General features: G+C 36.5%; 1 protein-coding gene across 1 annotated transcript; it reads right to left on the bottom strand.

The window, feature by feature from the left end:
* Positions 1-511: 511 nt before the first annotated feature.
* On the bottom strand, positions 512-20,618 carry LOC129948862 (collagen alpha-1(IV) chain). The gene is made up of 7 exons (XM_056059989.1): positions 20,461-20,618; positions 20,028-20,305; positions 6,125-6,173; positions 5,115-6,053; positions 4,561-5,057; positions 941-4,505; positions 512-870 (listed from the first exon to the last, which is right to left on the bottom strand). The coding sequence occupies exons 2-7, from the start codon at positions 20,054-20,056 to the stop codon at positions 610-612; spliced, it is 5,340 nt and encodes a 1,779-aa protein (XP_055915964.1). The 5' UTR covers positions 20,057-20,305; positions 20,461-20,618; the 3' UTR covers positions 512-609.
* Between the last annotated feature and the right edge of the window lie 311 nt (positions 20,619-20,929).

The raw sequence follows: 20,929 nt of genomic DNA, 5'->3' as shown, positions 1-20,929 counted from the left end.
TTAATTGTTTATATTTTTGTGTGTGCGTTAGACATTTTCTTTTCTTTTTTTTTCTAAAAAACTGGCAGTTAATTTGTTAAGCCAACTTTTCTATAGGCAGCATTTTATTTGTTCATACAAAGTGACAAGTGGCTCTATTATGCATATCTAGTAGTTTTTTTTTTTTTGTTTAAACAATTTTGTTTTATTCACATATTAAAAAGTTATTTAGTTTTATTTTCATCGCATAAAAAATAATTTGGTGTATAGCACTTAAGGAAGAATACAAAAACAAAAACCTTTAAACAAAAGTTTATAATTACTATAATTTAATATTACAAAAGGAATTAAGAATTTATGTAGTTATGTATTATATATTTAGTTAGGTATAGACAATTGGCTGTGTTTTGTTTTGTTTTTTGTTTATTTTCTAAGCAGTATATTACAAAAGATATCTCTATTATCTGGGTCATTCTTAGGTATAACAATCTAAAATTAATGTTTTTCTTCCCTTCCAACAGACAAACAAAAGTTAAAAAGTTATTGGTAAAATTGGTGGTAGGAATACGTAGTTAGTTATTTTTCTTATTTCAGAAATTGTTTTCATTTGTTTGTCTGTTTGCCTTGGACTTATGTCGATTTCTTAATACACACTTGGCATCTCGATACCCTCTGTCTCAGTGTTCCTGACTTAAGTGTTTGCTGTTCGGGCTTAATGAACTGTTCGTGTTCCTCGACGGTGACCAACCAGAAACTGGTCTGCGTCTCGTAGTAGTGGCAATGTCCCTTGGCACCATTGCACTCGATGAATGGCGTCGCTCTGAAGTCTTCAAGACAGGAACCAGGCGATGAAAGATCTTGTCCACCTCCTCCATTTCCGACACCCGTGTGCTAAAGATAAAAAAGAGAGAGAGAATTAGTTACTATCTTCGATAGTAAAGTAAAGTAGTGTGTTACTTACCATAGCAAAACTGTAACCCATCCATAGATCTTCCCATCCGCCGGGACAGCGTGGAATTTCTAGAGATTGACTGTGAATGGCAATGACGTTGGCTGGTGCTTCGCAAACGACACAGCGGGAGATGTATTTCTGCATCTCGTAGTTTTGTACTGGCATCATTGGAATGGCAGCTGAAGTGGAAAGCCAGAAAGTACGGTCGTTGCGTGAAGCGTAGTTGCAGACATTGTTTTGGCCACAAGTCATAACTGGCAGTGTTGAGAAGCGACGAACACATGATCCTGGTGATCCGAGATCTTGATTGTGTGCATAATCGTTACCGTCGACATACAATAGAGAGTAACCATCCCATAATTGGGTATGACCAGGTTCACATTGTGGGATCTTGTCGGTTTGACTGTGTTTTACGAGGAGTATTCCTGTAAGATAATCGGGTGCTGGAGAACATGATTCTCCTTGCTCACCCTTAAATCCAATTGGTCCGGGAGCACCGTCGCGACCAGGCAAACCAGGTCGTCCCATATCTCCTTTAGGTCCAGTTCGTCCGGTTGGTCCAGGGAAACCTTGTAGTCCTCGATCACCCTTTTCTCCGCGTTCTCCTTGTTCTCCAGTAAGGCCACGCATTCCTTGGAAACCACGGTCACCTTTCTCGCCATTGTATCCAGGGATACCAGGTTCACCTTTGGGTCCTGGTGGTGGCACGAGACCAGGTTCACCTTTGAGACCTCGGTTACCGGGAATACCATCACGTCCATCACGACCCTTAGGACCAGTTGAACCCTTTTCTCCCATGGGACCCATTGGTCCAGGAAGACCGTCCAAACCGATCGGACCACGGTCTCCTTTCATGCCTTGGAATCCATCAAGACCACGTCGTCCCTCAATACCTTGGCTACCCTTGTCACCCTTTTGTCCTTCGAATCCAGGCAAACCACGAGCTCCCCTCTCTCCGGGGTAACCGCGTTCTCCCTTAGGTCCCATTGGTCCTGGGTATCCATCTTGTCCGTCAGTTCCAGGAAGACCCATCAAACCACGCTCTCCTTTCTCACCCTGTGGACCCATTTTTCCTGGCAAACCAACATTTCCGGGCATACCTGCCAATCCTGGAAGACCCTTTTCACCCTTGATTCCGGGATGTCCAATCATACCTGTGCGTCCATTCTTTCCTGCACGACCGGGTAAACCTTTCTCTCCCTTGATAGCGATACCAGGCAAACCTTGTTCACCCATGGGGCCCATGTCACCCTTTTGACCAATTTGACCATTCAATCCAGGCAGACCTTGTGGACCAGGATATCCGCGTTCACCCTTTTGTCCATCGCGTCCAGTTAAACCGGTATTACCCTTCATTCCAACAGCTCCAGGAAGTCCAGTCATTCCGAATTCACCAGGTTCACCTTTCTCGCCAACAATGGTTATAGGTTCAGCATCACGTCCACTGGGACCAGGGTATCCACGTTCACCTTTCAGACCAGGAGCTCCAGCAAAACCTGTCAGACCTTGGTCTCCCTTCTCACCAGTAACACCTGCAAATCCATTGAGACCTGGCTCACCCTTCAAACCTTTTGGTCCGGGGAAACCTTGTGGTCCTTGAATACCTGGCTCACCAGGAGATCCGTCAATGCAAGGTATTGGAGGAGGAGCAGGCCTTCCAGCGATACCTTTGTCACCCTTCATTCCGATTTGTCCAGGATATCCGCGATCTCCTTTAAGGCCAGTCAAACCAGGTGGCCCATCCAATCCATCCCTTCCAGGTTCACCCTTCTGTCCAATTGCTCCTGGCATTCCAAAACCAGGCATACCGGGTAATCCTTGTTCTCCTGGATAACCAGGTGTTCCATTAGCTCCGTCAACACCACGTAATCCTGGAGGACCAGGTTCTCCTTTCTGTCCCTTTTCAGATGCATCTCCAGGTAAACCAGGTGCTCCAGTCAAACCTGGTAATCCAAGGTCTCCCTTTTCTCCGTTTAATCCAGGAAGTCCATCAGCACCAGGAGGTCCAAGTGGTCCAATGTCACCCTTCAATCCTTGCAGTCCTTGAGGTCCTGGAGGACCTCGGAAACCAGTAAGTCCATTTTCACCATTCAAACCACGTTCTCCCTTGTCTCCTTTGACACCAGGAATACCAGGTTTTCCAGGTGTTCCTCTGATACCAGGAAGTCCACTTGGCCCAGTAAATCCTTTGGGACCATCAATTCCAATTGCACCGCGTTCACCCTTTAATCCAGGCATACCAACTAATCCGGGGTTACCAGGCTCTCCCTTTGTTCCTTCGCGTCCTTGCACACCATCAACACCAGGAGATCCTCTGGGTCCAGGGGGTCCCATTGGTCCGACCGGTCCCGTATCTCCCTTTTCTCCTAGAGGACCAGGCAATCCTGGATTACCTGGGGTTCCCGCATCACCCTTGTCTCCTGGATAACCAACTTGTCCTTCAGGTCCAGGTAAACCATCACTTCCTGGGAAACCACGATCTCCTGGTTGACCAGGTTGACCATCAATACCTCTTGGTCCTGGAGGTCCAGCAACGGCAATACCCTGTTCTCCCTTTTGACCACGATCACCGGGTCTTCCTGGTACTCCTCTAGCACCATCTTTTCCAGGCGCAGCTGGGAATCCAATAGGTCCTTGGTTACCTTTGTCACCTCGGGGTCCTGATAATCCTCTAGGACCGACAGGTCCACGTGGTCCTTGGAAACCTTGTTCACCCTTAGCTCCGGTTCTACCGATGTCACCCTTTTCTCCCATGGGTCCCATTGGGCCAGGATTACCTTCGTAACCTTTTTCACCCTTGTTTCCCTTTGGTGGCAGCATGCTACGATCCATTTCACAAGTACCAGGTTCTCCCTTAAGACCAACGAATCCAGTATCACCCTTTTCACCCTTTTGGCCATCGTATCCAGCACGTCCTTGTTCTCCCTTGATGCTATCACCTTTAGGTCCCATAAATCCATCTCTTCCAGGGGCGCCTGCGGCTCCATCTTGTCCCGGAGCACCGGGGAAACCTTTGTCACCTCTCAATCCAGTCTCACCTTTAAGTCCAGGAATACCAGGCTGTCCAATTTCTCCACGGTCACCCTTCAATCCAGGGTAGCCTCTTTGTCCACGCTCACCCTTGGATCCTTTTTCGGTTGCGGTTAAGTTCAAGTCAATAATAGCATCACGTCCAGCAGGACCTTCGGGTCCCGGTAAACCTGGTAATCCATCAGTACCTCGGTCTCCGATTTCTCCCATTGATCCAGGAAGACCATCATCACCACGTTCTCCTTGCGCACCGCGTTCTCCGGTAGGACCCCGAGCTCCTGGTAAACCATCAGCACCACTAAATCCTCGTTCTCCTTTAGTTCCTTTTTGTCCTGGAGCGCAATCAATACATCTACCACCTAAATCACCCTTAGGTCCAGTTTCTCCTTTTTGTCCAGGCTGGCCAGAACGTCCGACGTCACCCTTTTCTCCTTGTCTTCCGGGACGACCAGGTGAACCAGGTTGACCAAGTTTTGAGTCACCAGGTGCACCAGGGGCACCAGTAAAACCACGTTCTCCTTTCCTTCCTTGATCTCCAGGACGTCTAGAAAAATATTAAGTTCTAAAAGTTGATAACTTCAAAATTAAATTCAACTTACCCTGGTGTTCCAATATCACCCTTGAGTCCAGGTACTCCAATTCCAGGTAGTCCAGGCTCTCCTTTGACTCCTTCAGGACCTGGTGGACCTGTGTGTCCTCGTGGTCCAAGAGGTCCAGGGTTTCCAGGTTGTCCAAGGTCTCCTTTGTCTCCCTTCTCACCAGGTGCACCTTCCAAACCAGGTCGACCGGCCAAACCTGGACCTCCTTTGGGTCCTGGAGCACCTTGTAATCCAGGAACTCCTGGGTATCCATCTAATCCTTTTGGTCCAGGAGGTCCGCGGAAACCACGTGGACCCTTAGGCCCTGCTGGTCCTGGAGTTCCCTTTCCACCACCGGGTGGTCCAGCGGGTCCAATCAAACCTTGTGCACCAGGAAGACCTGGTTTACCAGGTTCTCCCTTCGCTCCTGGAGTTCCATTCAAACCGCTTAATCCAATCTCACCACGATCACCCTTCTGACCTGCAGGTCCAGGTGGACCGAAGTTACCTTGCCGACCCTTAACAAAACATTCAAATGAGATCACTTACGCCTAATACCACTCTTTTTTACTCACTCTGTCTCCAGATGGTCCAGGAAGACCCTTTTCACCCTTTGATCCATCATTTCCAGCTGGTCCTGGATATCCTACATCACCCTTATCACCCTGCAATCCTGGCTCTCCCTTATCACCCATATCACCTTTTGGTCCAATAAACTGTGCAGGTCCATTGGTGAAAGGTACATTGATCAATGTGGCTGATTCTCCTTTCTCTCCCTTGTTTCCCTTCTGTCCAGGTACAGGTGGTGCAATACACGAGTCACCCTTCTCTCCCTTAATACCACGGTCACCACGAGGACCAGGTTGACCATAAGAACCAGTATCACCACGATCTCCTTTTATTCCATCAGGTCCATCATTTCCGGGCAGTCCAGATCTTCCCATAAAACCAGGTTCACCCTTGTCACCCTTAGCGAAATCACCAATTTCCTTAGCCGGCTCTCCTTTTTCACCCTTCGATCCAGGATTTCCAGGGTAACCCCTTGGTCCAACCATACCAGGCAAACCATTAACACCACGCACACCATCTGCACCATTACATCCGTCTTTACCGGGAAGACCAGGTAGACCGGCAGTTCCCATGTGTCCTTGCAAACCACTCACACCGGGTACACCAGGCCGACCTTCTGAACCTCTTTCACCTTTGTATCCTCTGGGTCCCAACAAACCTGGATCACCTTTTTGTCCTTTCTCACCAGGAGGTCCGTCAATACCTTGATAGCCCATTTGACCTTTGGGTCCTGGCCTACCTTGTGGACCTGGCAAACCTCGATTACCCTTTTCAGCAAAACATTTCGGTATACAACTTCCGTTTGATGTGCAATTTTTGGGATTCGTTCGGTAACCTGAGACTGTGTCGATTATGGCATAACTTTCGTCAATTGGAGCTGGAGGTTGCTCCCTGATTCTGCTGTTCGGAATAAATGTACCGCCACCACCTTCTTTCCAAAATTGCTAAAATAAAATTAAAATTAAAAAAAATATTAACCAAGTGTCGCAGTTAAAAGGTTTTTATTTTTAATTACAGCTTCAGCTTCGAGAAGAACTCCAGCTAAGATAACAGCAATGGCATACCTGAAAAAATATAGAGAAATTTGTACACTTAATAAAAATACATAAATAATACTTCCAAGCTTTTATTTTTGCAATAATAGGAAAATGTGACTCAATTGGATAGCACAGGGTTTAAGGCCCAACTATAATAGACTTTACTGAGCTTAATCCAGCTTCAGGGAACGAACCAATACGCAGCCTTAAGGCCCAACTATACTAGACTTAACTGAGCTTAAGCCAGCGGGCACAAACCAATACGCAGCCTTATGCATATGTCACTTACCATAATAGACGTTCAGTTTCGTTAAATTTCGTTAACTTTCGCGCAATGACGCAAGAGCCATTTAAATGGCTCGAATTTAAGCAAATGTCAAATCTGCTTAAGTTACTTGAATCCATTATGGTTACTTTTTGTCTTACGATAACTTTTGATAACTCTTCGTTCGGTTTTGACATTAGCTTACTTTCGGTTAAGTCTACTATAGTTGGGCAATTAGGCGTTTGAAACTCTTGCCAAAAAAAAAAGTGATTTACTCCTGTCAGTGCCAGGAAAAACTCAAGACTAAGAAAAACTGTAGCCATTAAAAAACAAAGAAAAAATAAACCTCTCATAGAAACTATCGATAACATGTAATTCATGTCGGTAATGTAATTTTACCGACGCTTCTGTAAAAGCATTTCAATGTCCACTGTAAGCTGAGTTCTTTGGGTAAACATTTTGCTGAATTTAACGTGGCTAAGAAATTTAATTAATTTAAATAAACTTCTCATATCCTATTTCGTAAAATATTAAGTCCTTACTGAGTTTAGATTGAGCGTTTCAGATGTAAATTCAAAGCAGAACTTTCAAAAAACATGTTTAAAAAAATTGCCTTTTGATTGAGAACAAACTTTAACCAGCATAAAATGAAAATGTTTTTAAAAGACTAAAGTGAGGAGCGTGACGCTTTCAAAACTGTGTACTAATATTTCAGCATTATTATAATACTTCGTGTTTGCGTACTCCTCTTTTCAAAATTTTAAGACTTGTTTCAAAAATAAATACTACTCGTATACAGTCAAAACCAGTTATTTTGATTTAATCTTCAAGCCCTTTGGGAGATTCATACAAACTTTCCGTCCGATCTGTTGTATATGTTTGTCCACGCTCCTACAGTCTAAACTATTGGGTCGTTTGAGTTTAAACTTGGAAGTTAAACTTTGACGAACAAAATAAAATGAACGCAATAACTCCATGTCTGCGCTGAAAACTTCTAGGCAACAAGGAATTTGATTGATTTGTAGTAAGTGCCTTCTAGGTACTAATAAAATTCTTTCATTATCATCATAAACATGCCTTTATCTGTCTATCTGCATAACGCTGAGCACGCAAATGAACTATTCTTTATTTGTTTTGGACACCTACCAAACTACACAACCAACAGGCGATCGCTTTTCAATTTAAACATACATGTTCTTCCTCTTTCTTATCTTCAGATAATTTTATTTTCCATCCTGGTTCTTCTTATATGAAATTAAAATAAAGCTTTTCAAAGAAAAAAGCTTTAAACGAATAGTTGAATACACAAACAATTGTTTTCGTTAAGTATTTTTCATTTCCGGGATAAAATGTCCTAGGATGGGTTGTGTCTTGGGATGAATCGCGCTGCTTTTTTGACATATCAAATGGCATTTATATCTTTGAAGACAAACTTATTTTATAGGTATATTTTTAAATCTTATGTAGGTACTTTTTTAAACAGACTCTTTGCATGAACTTGCATTTTATTTATTACCGAACCTTACTTTTTTTTTCTTAAGCTATTCCAATAGACATTTTTCTTTCACTACATAAGGTAGAACAAAATTGGAGCGAAATTGAGTCTTTTCTACTCTTGAAGAAAAAAGCTTACAAAGTTGAAATTCAAGGGACAGACTACGTTATACTTCAACCATACAAAAATTAAAGTGCATATTACAAAAATTAATAAAATGCAGGACTAGGTTGCACGAATTTGTCTAACTATTCAAAAAGTTTGTTTAGAAATAAGTTTATCTTCAAACATTTAAATGCCATTTAATTGGTCAAAGTTATGTTTTTAAGCATTTTTTAACTTTCCATAGGAAGTTATTGTAATGGGTCCGATTTGTCAAATTGAAAATTTTGACATTTCTCGACGTTTCAAGGTCCCTAGAGTCGAAATAAAATATTTTTAGAAAGATGTCTGTGCGTGCGTGTTCGTACGTCCGTACGTTCGTTACGTTTTTTTTGTTGTCCATAGCTCAAGAACCAGAAGAGATATCGATTTCAAATAAATTTTGTTATACAGATAATAAGGCAGAAAGATGCAGAAAGGGCTCTTAAAAAAATTGCGTGGGTGTTTTTTTTTACCATAGCAGTTTGAAAAAAAGGTGAACATTTTGGTTAACCCTAAATATCTTACGAACCAAAAACGCTAGAGACTTGAATTAAATTGTATATAATATATTGTAACGTGATATCGAAGAAGTATATTTTTTGAAAAAAAAACTTTTAACGGTTTTTTATAAATAAAAAAACTGAAAAAAAAATTGTCACCTCCAAAATTTTAAGACTAAAATATGATTTCATCTCGAAAACAATTTTGTGCAACGAAGAATAATGTTTTTGACATCTGATAAAATTTTGAGAAAAATCGAATTGACAGTTTTTAAAAAAAAAAAATAAAAACCTAAACGACTCAAATAGCTTTTCAAAACTTTGAGATATTGGCTTTAATTTATTCTTATTTTTCAAAGGATATTGTTGTCAACATCCAGTAACATTTTGAAAAGATAAACATTTTTTATTTTTTTTTTGAAAACTGTCTTTGGATAAATAAGCAAGTTCGTGTTATTCGTGCACTTTATTTAATAAAAACGACGCAAAATTGAAAATTGGTTATAACGAAACATCTAATACAACGAATAAATTCTTCAGTCCCATGAAGTTCGTTATAATCGGTTTTGACTGTACATTTATGTAGGAATGCTTAAATATTATATGTCATCCGTAAAAAATCTATTGGACTTTAAGTTTAATAAGAATTTGACAACTTCGACAACAATGCCATAATTGTCAATTGTTTAAATGCTTCTATATCTTGTATTAATGCAAAGTTTTTATCAATTTAAATGACCAATGTCAGATTGTCCTAAATTTAAATCGCAAACAATTTTGCAGCACAAGATAAATACAAAATCTTAAAAATTTACACTTCACGAAAGAATCAGTGTTATGTAAAGGTGGTGTTTCACATCTGTCAACATTTTTGCTTAAATATTTTAAGTTTAACACAAAATGACAGAATAAGGTGCGTTTATCTTGAGGTTTAGAGGATAAACAAAATTTGTAAGCTTTTGAATTTTCTTCATATTAGAACATTTTTTTTTAAATGTTTATTTGGTTTAAGTATTTTCGAATGAAGTATAAAAATTAAAACAAAAAAGTTTAATTCATTATCAACTATTGCTAAAGTTAGGCAACTGAATGCGTTCATTTCCAACAACAGCAATCAACAGAACAGAACTAAAACAGACCGGAAACCAGAACACTGAATTTCATTACAAAGCAATATAATAAATAGAACAATGACTTACAGTCGAGATTCGGTGTATAACAGTTATAAGTATAATAGTTTAAGATCTGTTTTCATTCATGGTTAGTATGTTTATTAGTTTATTTCGGTTTGTTGCAATTGCAGTGGTACACAAAGTGACTGATAAAAAGTAAATGTCATTCAAACCATTTATTTAGGTAAAATTCAATGAAGTGTCCCAAAACCCGACGGAATTATTATTTCGTTCAGCACTACGTCAAAATTGAAAATTACAATACATTTTAAGTATCGTGAAATGAGGCCAAGTGAAATAATGCCTTTATTTCACTTTGTCAATTGTCAAAGTGTAATATGGCATAATGCTAAAAATTAGCCTTGTTCGAATTTTGTAAAATGCAATAGGGTCAAATTTTTAAAGTTTTTCTTATTTCACTTGGCTTTATTTCACAGCAACTTAATTTTAAGTCATATTTTTTGTTGTTATTTATTTTAGTGCGTCATAGTTTTTTTTTAACCAGGCAATTCCAAGTTAATATTTTTTTCAATTTGAATTCGTAAGCATTTCGCTCTCTTCTTCAACTCTTAGAGATCTTTCGCAGTCTTTCGATTTTAATACTCATAGGTATGTTAATTCTTTGACGTTAGGCAAAAAGGAATTAAGTCAGGATCTGGTCACACAGACTCAATTAACTTAGGACGTTAATATAAAAGCAAATATGAATTTTTCTGTCTTATTGTCTAATTTTTAATTTTTTTAATATTAAACTTAAGAGACAAAAAAGACTGTTACACCAAATCAAAATTTTTAAATCTGTTAAATCTGAACGTTATATCAGTTTTCTAAAAATGTTTATTTTGAATACCTAAGTATTTTCAATAGAAGTATACAAATTATAACAAAAAAGTTTAAATTATTATCATTTATTGCTAAAGTTAGACAACTGAATGCGTTCATTTCCAACAACAGCAACGTGAAATTTACGCAATCAACAGAACAAAACTAAAACAGACCCAAAACAAGAACACTGAATTTCATTCCAAAGCTCTGTGTATAATAGTTACAAGTATAAATGTTTAAGATATATTTTCATTCCCGTTTTTTTCCAGTCAATTATTTATTCCATTACAATAGCAGTGGAACAAAAAGTGACTAATAAAAAGTAAATGTCATTTAAACCATTTATTTGTTAAAAACAACAAATTCTATGAAGTTTCTCAAAACCCGACGGAATTATCAGCACTATACGTCAAAATTGAAAATTACATTTCATTTTAGGTATCGTGAAATGAGGCCAAGTTAAATAAGGCGCTAGTTATAGCTATCATTGGTTTTCATTATTGAAAATAAATATTGGAATTTTTTTGGCAGGCCGTTTATCAGTAAAAATGTCTGTCATTGGAAATAATTTCCTGATTGAAATCCACCGAAATTGGAACACAAAGCACTTAGCAGCAGACCCAGAAAGTGTAATTGCACCTTTATCTTTCTCTAAAAATATATTTTTATCAATTTTCCGGCCGGGAATTAATTTTCCTGACCAGCTGATACTTTTATGTTCATAAATGAAACGAATCGTTCCACTGATTTGTGTTCCAATTTCACACAATTCCAATGAAAGATTTCGGTCAGTAAAAATTTTTCGCTGGATTTCAATCAGGAATGACAGGCATTTTTAAGGATATCTGTAAACGACCTGTCAAAAAAGTACAATGTTTGTTTTCAATGATGAAAACCAATGATAGCTCTAACTGGCGCCTAAGACAAACTTTCAAATAGCCTTGTTTCACTTTAAAAAAGTGAAACAAAACCAATTTTCAGCATTTGGTCTAATAACACTAAAACAAAGTGAAATGAAGCCAAATTATTTGTATTGTTATTAAGAAACTAAAGAAATTAAAAAAACCTGGCAACTCCAAAATCACTCCTTTTTCCTAAACACGGGAGCTGACATAATTTATTTTATATATATTTTCTTTATAAATACGGGGGATAGTTGTTTGTTGATCGGAGACCAATTTTTCTCATCTGCGTTTTTAGAAAGTTTAACCCCTTTTTGAACAATAGAAATATCAGTTCTCAAAAACACAATAAAATTACATCAAATTACAATCCTTCTTCATTCAAACAAACAAACAAACAATTGTTTTCGTATGAAAATGTAAATCATTCCAAGACGACATAAATTGGGCACTGTAACTGAAAGCCTTTATAAAATAACTTAAATATTTAAACTAAAGTAATTGCAATTAAGTAAAAAAAGTAAACGACTTGTTTATGACAAAAAGAAAAATCTTTCACATACAAAATATTTGACCATATATATTTTTTTAAATAACCAATACTAATTTTCGACGGTCTTTAAAAGCTTTAAAATTAAGAGATATACGCTCCAAATGCAAAGCCATACTGTGTCTACTGTGTTTTTTAAAGCACTTTACTTAGAGGCGAACAAAACTAAAGGGTGAGGTTAGGATTTTCATGCATTAGTATTTGACAGATCACGCGGGATTTCAGAGAAAGATGCTCAATATGCTTTGAAATTTCATCATGAATAGACTTACTAACGAGCAACGCTTGCAAATCATTGAATTTTATTACCAAAATCAGTGTTCGTTCAAGAACTGCCCATGCATCCCGAAAAATGCACTGTTTGGTGTGGTTTGTACGCTGGTGGAATCATTGGACCGTATTTTTTCAAAGATGCTGTTGGACGCAACGTTACGGTGAATGGCGATCGCTATCTTTCAATGCTAACAAACTTTTTGTTGCCAAAAATGGAAGAACTGAACTTGGTTGACATGTGGTTTCAACAAGATGGCGTTACATGCCACACAGCTCGCGATTCTATGGCCATTTTGAGGGAAAACTTCGGAGAACAATTCATCTCAAGAAATGGATCGGTAAGTTGGCCACCAAGATCATGCGATTTGACGCCTTTAGACTATTTTTTGTGGGGCTACGTCAAGTCTAAAGTCTACACAAATAAGCCAGCAACTATTCCAGCTTTGGAAGACAACATTTCCGAAGAAATTCGGTCTATTCCGGCCGAAATGCTCGAAAAAGTTACCCAAAATTGGACTTTCCGAATGGACCACCTAAGACGCAGCCGCGGTCAACATTTAAATGAAATTATCTTCAAAAAGTAAATGTAATGGACCAATCTAACGTTTCAAATAAAGAATCGATGAGATTTTGCAAATTTTATGCGTTTTTTTTTTTTAAAAAGTTCTCAAGCTCTTAAAAAATTACCGTTTATATTTTTTTAAATAACCAATACTAATTTTCAACGGTCTTTAAAAGCTTTGAAAATTAAGAGATATACGCTCCAAATGCAAAGCCATACTGTGTCTACTGTGTTTTTTAAAACACTTTACTTAGAGGCGAACAAACAGCATAAGCAGCTTTTAGTTCAAAAACGGAAATTTTATTTTAATGGTGTAGCAACCGGTCTCCCATCACGTAAGGGATCAAAAACATTTTGGTCAAAGGTGAGGTTGTTAGGTGGCTGTAAAAATGTTGCATCTTCGGTGTTGCCAGTCGAAAAACTTGCTGATCACTTGAAAGTTCTTCTGAACCCGTTATCGGTTCAAAAAACGTTTGAATATGCTTTACCTTTAGTGAAAATTCTGGAACTTGATGGGCCAATTTTAATGAAAGAGTTGCAAGATTTGAAATCAATGAAAAATGATATGTCTGCGGGGATCGACAGTATTCCCGTTGAATTTTACAAAATCTCATCAGTACAGGCTTCTTGAGGAAGAATCTATTCCGAAATCTTTTTGTAAGAGCATGGATTTGCACAAAATTTAAAAAAGGTGATCCCCAGCACCCAGACAACTACAGGGGCATATCGGTTTCACCGTGCCTTCGGAAAATATTCACCCATCTTCTATACCATAGGTTGACCAAATGGGTTGAAGAAAATCAATTACTTAATATTTTCCAAGCCGGTTTTCGATCGGGTATATCAACAAAACTTTCCGTTTTTTTTGTTGGTTTAAAAGCGGCCTTTGATACGGTTAAGAGGAGTTCTTTAATTAATAAAATTTCGACCCTAGGCTTATCAACAAAATTTCTCAACTTATATAAGCTTCTTATAACCGATACCTCTGCTGCTGTATGGAATGGAAGTAGAATGTCTAATTTCATCAATACAAGTACTGGTGTTCCACAAGGCTATGGATTAAGTCCATTAATTTTTGCACTATACATTGATGACGTATCCAAAGATTTCCCTGGTGGTATTAAGGTTGGTGAAAATTAATAAAAATGCTCCTACACACGGATGACATTGTAGGTACTATTGGCAGATAATCCCATAGCTTTGCAGTTACAAATAAACAAGCTCAAGCGTTTTTGTGATTTATGGAATTTAAGTATAAATGTTGCAAAGTCGAAAATCATGGTTTTTCAAAATACTCATCGAAAAACAACTTCCCAAGAGAAATGGTTTCTGGAATGTGAACCAATAGATGAACTGTCATGCGAGAGGTCTTGGGTTCGATCCCTGCCTATGCCACCTAAAATTTTTTTCACGGGTACTGCCTCTTGCGAGGAATTGACAAATTCTCTAAGAGCAATTCTTGTCATGAAAAGTGCTTTCTCAAATTTGCCGTTCGAATTCGGCTTAAAACTGTAGGTCCCTTCCATTCCTGACAACAGTACTCGCACACAGGAATGGTTGACAGTTGTCAGTCATTAGGACCTAGTTCTCAAACAGACTGTTGCGCCACCCAATGTATTTATTTGTAGACGTCAAATATATGTCCTTTCAAAGAATGGAAAGATCTAGCTTTTAGACACAGTGTAGACTTCGACCTCGATAATACAGCCCATACCAATTGGCAGGACTTATTCTACAGTTGTATAGCTAAAATAGATGATTCCCTGATTCTAAATAGAGCGCAAGCATCGAAAACCAGGCTTATACAGGGTGTCCCATAAGTAATGGTCCAAACTGTATATGATGAATGGTCAGGTCATGACCTATTAGAATTTGGTAGCTTGTCTATACCGCATCTTAAGGGTTAGTAACGGTTGTTTTCACGAAATTTTCAAAAACTTTTTTTACTACTACTTTTAGTCGGTTTTTCAATCACCCTGTCCACAAATGATTTTTCTTTTTACTATATGTTAATATTTTACAATTTTGAATAAACATTCAATATTGTTGCATTTAAAAAATTTCAATTTTCGGCCCTATTTTGCAAAATATTAGTAGTTAAAATCATATTCTTATCAATCTAAATTTCTTACATCGAACTTTAAAATAGTTTTATTAAAAAAATAATCATAATCATAATCATATTACACAATACTGGTTATTGTTTTTAAAAACTTGCTTGATTTTTTAAAAAGGTATACAACATTAAAAAGCTAGCTTTGGTTCAAAAGTTATAAGCATTTTAATTTAATAAATCACCATTAAAAAAAAAAAAAGAAATATAAAAAGAAAAATTGTGTTTCTGTTAGAATTTCGTGTTACATCACTAGCGACATCTTGTTTCCAATTCATTGAATAAATCTTATCATGTGTGTACCCCCAAACTAATTTTTATTTAGTTTAGTACAAGCAACAATGGCGATCTTTTACCTTATCAAGCAGCGCTTTTTAACGACTACTACTACGTCTAGTACTTTTACTAATACTTTTATTATTTTAACCGGAAATAATATGGCTGCTTGTATAATCGCCATTTTTAAACCAATTAAGTTGTTAAGCTATAAAAGTGCGGTACCTTATTTATTTTATAAAGAAGAAATAATCTAAGAAAAAAAAAACTAAAAATGTCTTACACGTCACGTGAATATGCTATGATGCATTTTATTTATTCTGAATGTGGCGGAAATACAAGAGCAGCAGCAAGGAAGTATGCAGAAAGATATTCAAACGCTTCAAGCTCTGAACATCGGGTATTTATATGAGTTCATAATTCTTATATAGAAGGTATAATCCCTGGCAGTGGAAGGATTGGAAGGCCCCAACACCAACTCAGTGACGAAGTTGTGTTGATTGAAATTGAAAATAATCCAAGTACTTCTATTAGAGCCATTGAAAGAACAACTGGGATACCTAAATCTACTGTTCACAGGATTCTAAAGCAGAACAACCTGCACCCATTTCACCTGCAGCGTGTCCAGGCCTAATTACCTTAAAAGAGTTGAGTTGAGTTCTTTTTACTAAAAACTCGAAATGAGTCATTTAGGCAGACGAAAAATTTTTTGTTAAGCTTTACAATTATTACATCAACAAAATGTAAAAAAACAATTATCGAGAAATAAACAATGTATTAATAATAATAATAATAATAATAATACTCGCCCATGTTCTGAATTTCGATTAAAACTGAATTGAAATCACTATTCAATTTCACGTGAAATGAAATTGCATTTCGATTTCGAAAACTTCGAAATTGCTTTGAACTGTCAGAAGTGAAGGATCATCCAATTTTATTTTGTTTCTAAAGTAAAATTTGTGCTTTTTTAAAGATGGATGCAATATTATTGCTAATTTTAAGTGAAAAAAGGAAGCAGAATTCAAGAGAAAAATAAGAAGTCGAATTTTGCGAGACAAATCAAACATATTGGATTTACCTGACACAATGTAAGTGTGTGAAAATTATGTAGAATTGTTCTGATAAATAAAGTAAATTCTTGATTTCCTCTTTTAAGCTTTCATTGTAATTTTAGATTAAACAAAGACGCTTTTTTAGATGAACAATTCAATTCAAAAACTTTCTGCAACCATCAAAGATCAATTCACAGAATTAAAAAATGTGATTTGAATGCGTTCAAAAAGTGGAACAAACCGAAATACAGAACATCCATTTGCATGTTCGAAAATCCAATTCACAATAACGAATTGTGGAACACCCAAATTCACTTTCGCAAAGTGTATTCACAATAAGTGAAATGCAGAACATGGGCAACTGTGTCTACTTAAATACGACTATGTACTTAGGTGGTTAAAAGTTAATTCAATTTGAAAGTATGGAAGTTTAAAAAGCTTCATTCTCTTGGCCACATGCCATTTCGTCAAAGAATGGTACCTTGCGTGGACTTTGGGCTGGTAACTTCGCTTATAAATGACGTCTTCGTATTGTGACAGCGTTAACAGACAATTGAACTCCATTTCTTATTTTCCTAAAGCCTATAAAAGGGTTCTGTTTTGCTAAATGTATATTTTTTTGTCAGTTCTTTTAGTAGTCATCCTTTTTGGGCCTAGCGTTTTCGGTTTATTTTGCCATTTTAAGGCGTTACTGACCATTTTTTGTGGGCAGCCTTGGATGTCTTGAATATTTTGGTAGGTTTTTCCCTCCAAACGCAGTTTTCTAATAAGTTTTCGAATTTTTCGGGTCCAGTGTCTTGACCGTCCCATCGTTTATTTGTGATTTTTTATATACTAGTATTGAATAGTAGTAGTATTGAAAAGTGAAATATTTACTTATCGAAAAATACAAAAAATTGAATTTTTAACACCTTTTACTTATAAAATCAAGAGCACTGCTATTTTTATGAACACTCTCTATCCAGAGAGTTTGAAATAATGTACAGCTGTGTTCAAAATAATAGGAGAGCTTTTACAAAATTTGCTCAAGTGTTTTTTTTACCATGTGTATACTGGTAATGAGCCCATTTCTCTACCGGTAAATATAACTGGACATTAAAGATGATAAAACAATGAACTGGTTTGCAATTCATAACAGTTTACATTTGTAACCAGAGATCAAATGATCTTTACTCTTAATCAGGCTATTCAAAATAATAGGAGTGTGAGTTATATTGTACGTAAAAAAAACAACCAAAAACTTAAAAAAAAATAAACAGTAAGTAACTAAATTAAAATAGAAATATTAAATAGTTGGAATATCGAGTATCTAAACAAGTTTGGTTATTTAGTGGGCCGAGGAAAGCACTGCACCGACGAAAAACGGGAAATCATAAAAAAAATTGCGAAATGAAGGAAAAACTTATAAGGATATAAAGTTAATGTTGGGGTGCTCTGACCAAATGATCGCCAATGCTGTAAAATATGAAAAAAAAAAGTCGAAACCCGGGGACGGAAACGAGAAACGAGTGAAAATGACGATCGTCGTATTGTTCGATACAGCCGAAAGGGTCCTTTTGCGTCCTCTAAGATGATCCAGGAAGATCTAGGACTGTCAGTAAGTAGCGTAACAATAAGAAGGCGATTGTTGCAACACAATCTTTCCGCTCGCAGTCCACGAAAAGTTCCGATGCTTACAAAAAAACATGTAGCCGCTCGTTTGAAATTTGCAAGAAGCCATGCTAATTTTGTGGACTGACGAGACCAAAATTGTTTTATTCGGTGGAACTGGCTCTAGGCAATACGTCCGACACGTCCAGAAAATTCCGAGTTTAAGCCTCGGTACACCATTAAAACGGTAAAGCATGGAGGTGCTAAAGTGATGGCATGGGGCAGTTTCTCATATGCTGGTGTTGGCCCCATACATCAAATCATTGGCACAATGGACCAGCGCGTTTATGTGGATATAATGTCCAGTGTGATGCTGCCTTATGCGAGTTAGAATATGCCGGTTAATTGGGCATTTCAACATGTACTGGCCAGCTCAGTCGCCTGACCTCAATCACATAGAAAATGTATGGGCCGATGTGAAAAAGGGTGTTTCTCGACAAAAACCCTTGAATTAGAGGCAGTTGTGGGACGCAATCGATGAAACATGGAACCAAATTCCAGTTGAGCGTTGTCAGGCCTTTATGAACTCTATGCCACGCAGATGTGCAGCAATTATAAAAATCAGAGGATTTTCCACAAAATACTGACAAAAAATCTTAATATTGAATATTTTTTTTAAGTTTTTTTATACTTTATTTTGTTTACTCCTATTATTTTGATAAAATTCATGTTTTTACTACCTTATTTGTTTTAAACAAAGTAGTCTTTAAGCATAATAATAAAAGACTGGATTACCTATTTTGAACAAAAGAAAAAATACATTTTTAAAAATTATACAACTTTTGAGTCACGATTTAATCTAAAAGGAACAGGCACTCCTATTTTTTTGAACACAACTGTATGTTCACCGGGAGAAGTAGATTATAACTTCAAGCTAAAAGTCTCTAATATGAAAACAAAAGACCATGAAATGCAAGTAACATGTTAATTTTTTTTTGTAAGAATTTCCATCATTTCAATAATTGACAATCTAATAAAATGTGACCAGCACTGCTATTTTCATGAACACAACTGTAGGTGATATGTTTTAAGCTATTTACAAAACTATGAATTATGCCCATGTTCCGAATTTCGATGGAAAGTGAATTGAAATCACTTTTCAATTTCACGTGAAATGAAATTGCATGTTCTTCAATTCGATCGAATTCGAAAACTTCGAAAATGCTTCGAACTGTCAGAACTGAAGAATCATACATTTTTATTTTGTTTCTGAAGTAAAATGTTTGCTGTTTTGAAGATGGATGCAATATTATTATCAATTTTAAGTGAAAAAAGGGAGAAGAATTCAAGTGATAAAATAAGAAAGAAAAAAATATATTGGATTTGCTGACACATTTTAAGTGTGTGAAAATTATGTAGAATTGTTCTCATAAATTAAGTTATTTTAGATCAAGCAAAGACGATTTTTTATATGTTCTAAGGGAAATGTGATTTGAATGCGTTCGAAAAATTTAACAAACCAAAATACAAAACATCCATTTGCATATTCGAAAATCCAATTAACGATAACGAATTGTGGAACACCCAAATTCACTATCGCAAAGTGTATTCACAATAAATGAAATGCAGAACATGGGCATTAGTGTCACTTTTTTACAGAAATATTTCATTTTTTTGAGCAACTTTTAGTTAATATGATTAATAAAACTGAAATAAATTTAACGCTATTCTAAACTCAGTTTTTATATAAATTATTATACTTAAAAATTAATTTTTCCAAAGCAACGCTATAAGGGCTCAGCTAGTATTCAAACACACTAACATGCGAATGCTAAAAACCCTTCAATTAAATTTAAACCACAATTTCATTAAACACAGCATTAGAAAAATAATATTAAAAATATCATTTAGAATATTCCGATTACTAAAACACCAAGTTTTAAAAAAACATTCAATAAATTAATCTAAACCAAAATCAAAATATAAAACTTTGTCAGATAACATTTTCCGCGAACTCAAAATCATGCCATAAAAAATAATTTTAATCAAAAACCCCCCCAACTAAAAATTATCGATATTCATATCTCCTTTTTTCAAAATATGAATATATTCATAAAATTTATAAAAATTTTCAACTATTTGATTTATTTTAAACTTACCGTTTTATATGGGGTTCCATAATCCCCATTTGTAACTTTTTTCAAAATATTTCCTTTACCAAGCACCGTTTTCTTGAATTTTTGTATATCTAATCCTTTTTCAAAAATATTGAAATCTCTTTTTTTTTGCACACAATTTTGTTTTAAAAAAAATATCACATAAATTCGTTTTTGAAAAATATGTCTACAGATATCGACTCCTTTTGTGGTACATTGAGTGATCTCATATATTCTTGATTCGTTTTATAAATTTTTGTGTTTTCGGGTGTTTTTCTTTTCTGAAATTATAAATAAATTCACTTTAAACAAAAAAATTTAACTAAAATTTAAAAAACCGCACATAATTTAATTATTTTTTTTTTAATTTAAGATGAAGAAGAAGAAAATTTGAAAATTTAATCTACAAAAAAAAATAAATGTAATTTTTTATTACTTTTCAAAAGAAAACCGCATCCACCCTTGAGTAGGAGCGAACAGCGGGTTCTTTCCTTTTTTCGATCTGACGCGATGGATCGACTAGAGCGTACTGATCTGGAGCGAAATCACAACGGAAAAATCCTCCTGACAGCCAGTTAACTCTAGAAGGCAGCAATCAACTAACTATGCTCAACTCACAAATAGTTCACAGAAGACGCAAACGAGGCACCAAATGTACATTGCTCGTATATCTACAGTGAGTAGCTCCTCTCCACAAATACACACAAGGGGGATAATGCCTTCGTGCGGACGACTCCAGATTGCTATTGCTATAGAAGACCAGCAGTGCCAGATCCAGAGCAAGCAACCAGAATCAAATGTACACCAAAGAGAACAACGAACGCCGCGACGCGACGCGACACAATGCCTCGTGTATCCGTATATGTGGAGCGCGATATGATTATGAAGATGATACCGTAAGAACC

Source organism: Eupeodes corollae, chromosome 3 (genome assembly GCF_945859685.1).
Source record: "Eupeodes corollae chromosome 3, idEupCoro1.1, whole genome shotgun sequence".
NCBI classification, from domain to species: Eukaryota; Metazoa; Arthropoda; class Insecta; order Diptera; family Syrphidae; genus Eupeodes; species Eupeodes corollae.
The sequence above is the reverse complement of the archived record's forward strand: the minus strand, read 5'-3'. Positions and strand labels throughout refer to the sequence as shown.

Coding starts and splice junctions, on each gene's coding strand:
- LOC129948862 (XM_056059989.1), bottom strand. CDS start 20,056: ATGGGGATTATGGAACCCCATATAAAACG. Junction 6,174..20,027: donor ATGGAACCCCATATAAAACG/GTAAGTTTAAAA, acceptor ATATTTTTTCAG/GTATGCCATTGCTGTTATCT. Junction 5,058..5,114: donor CTGGACCATCTGGAGACAGA/GTGAGTAAAAAA, acceptor TGTTTTGTTAAG/GGTCGGCAAGGTAACTTCGG.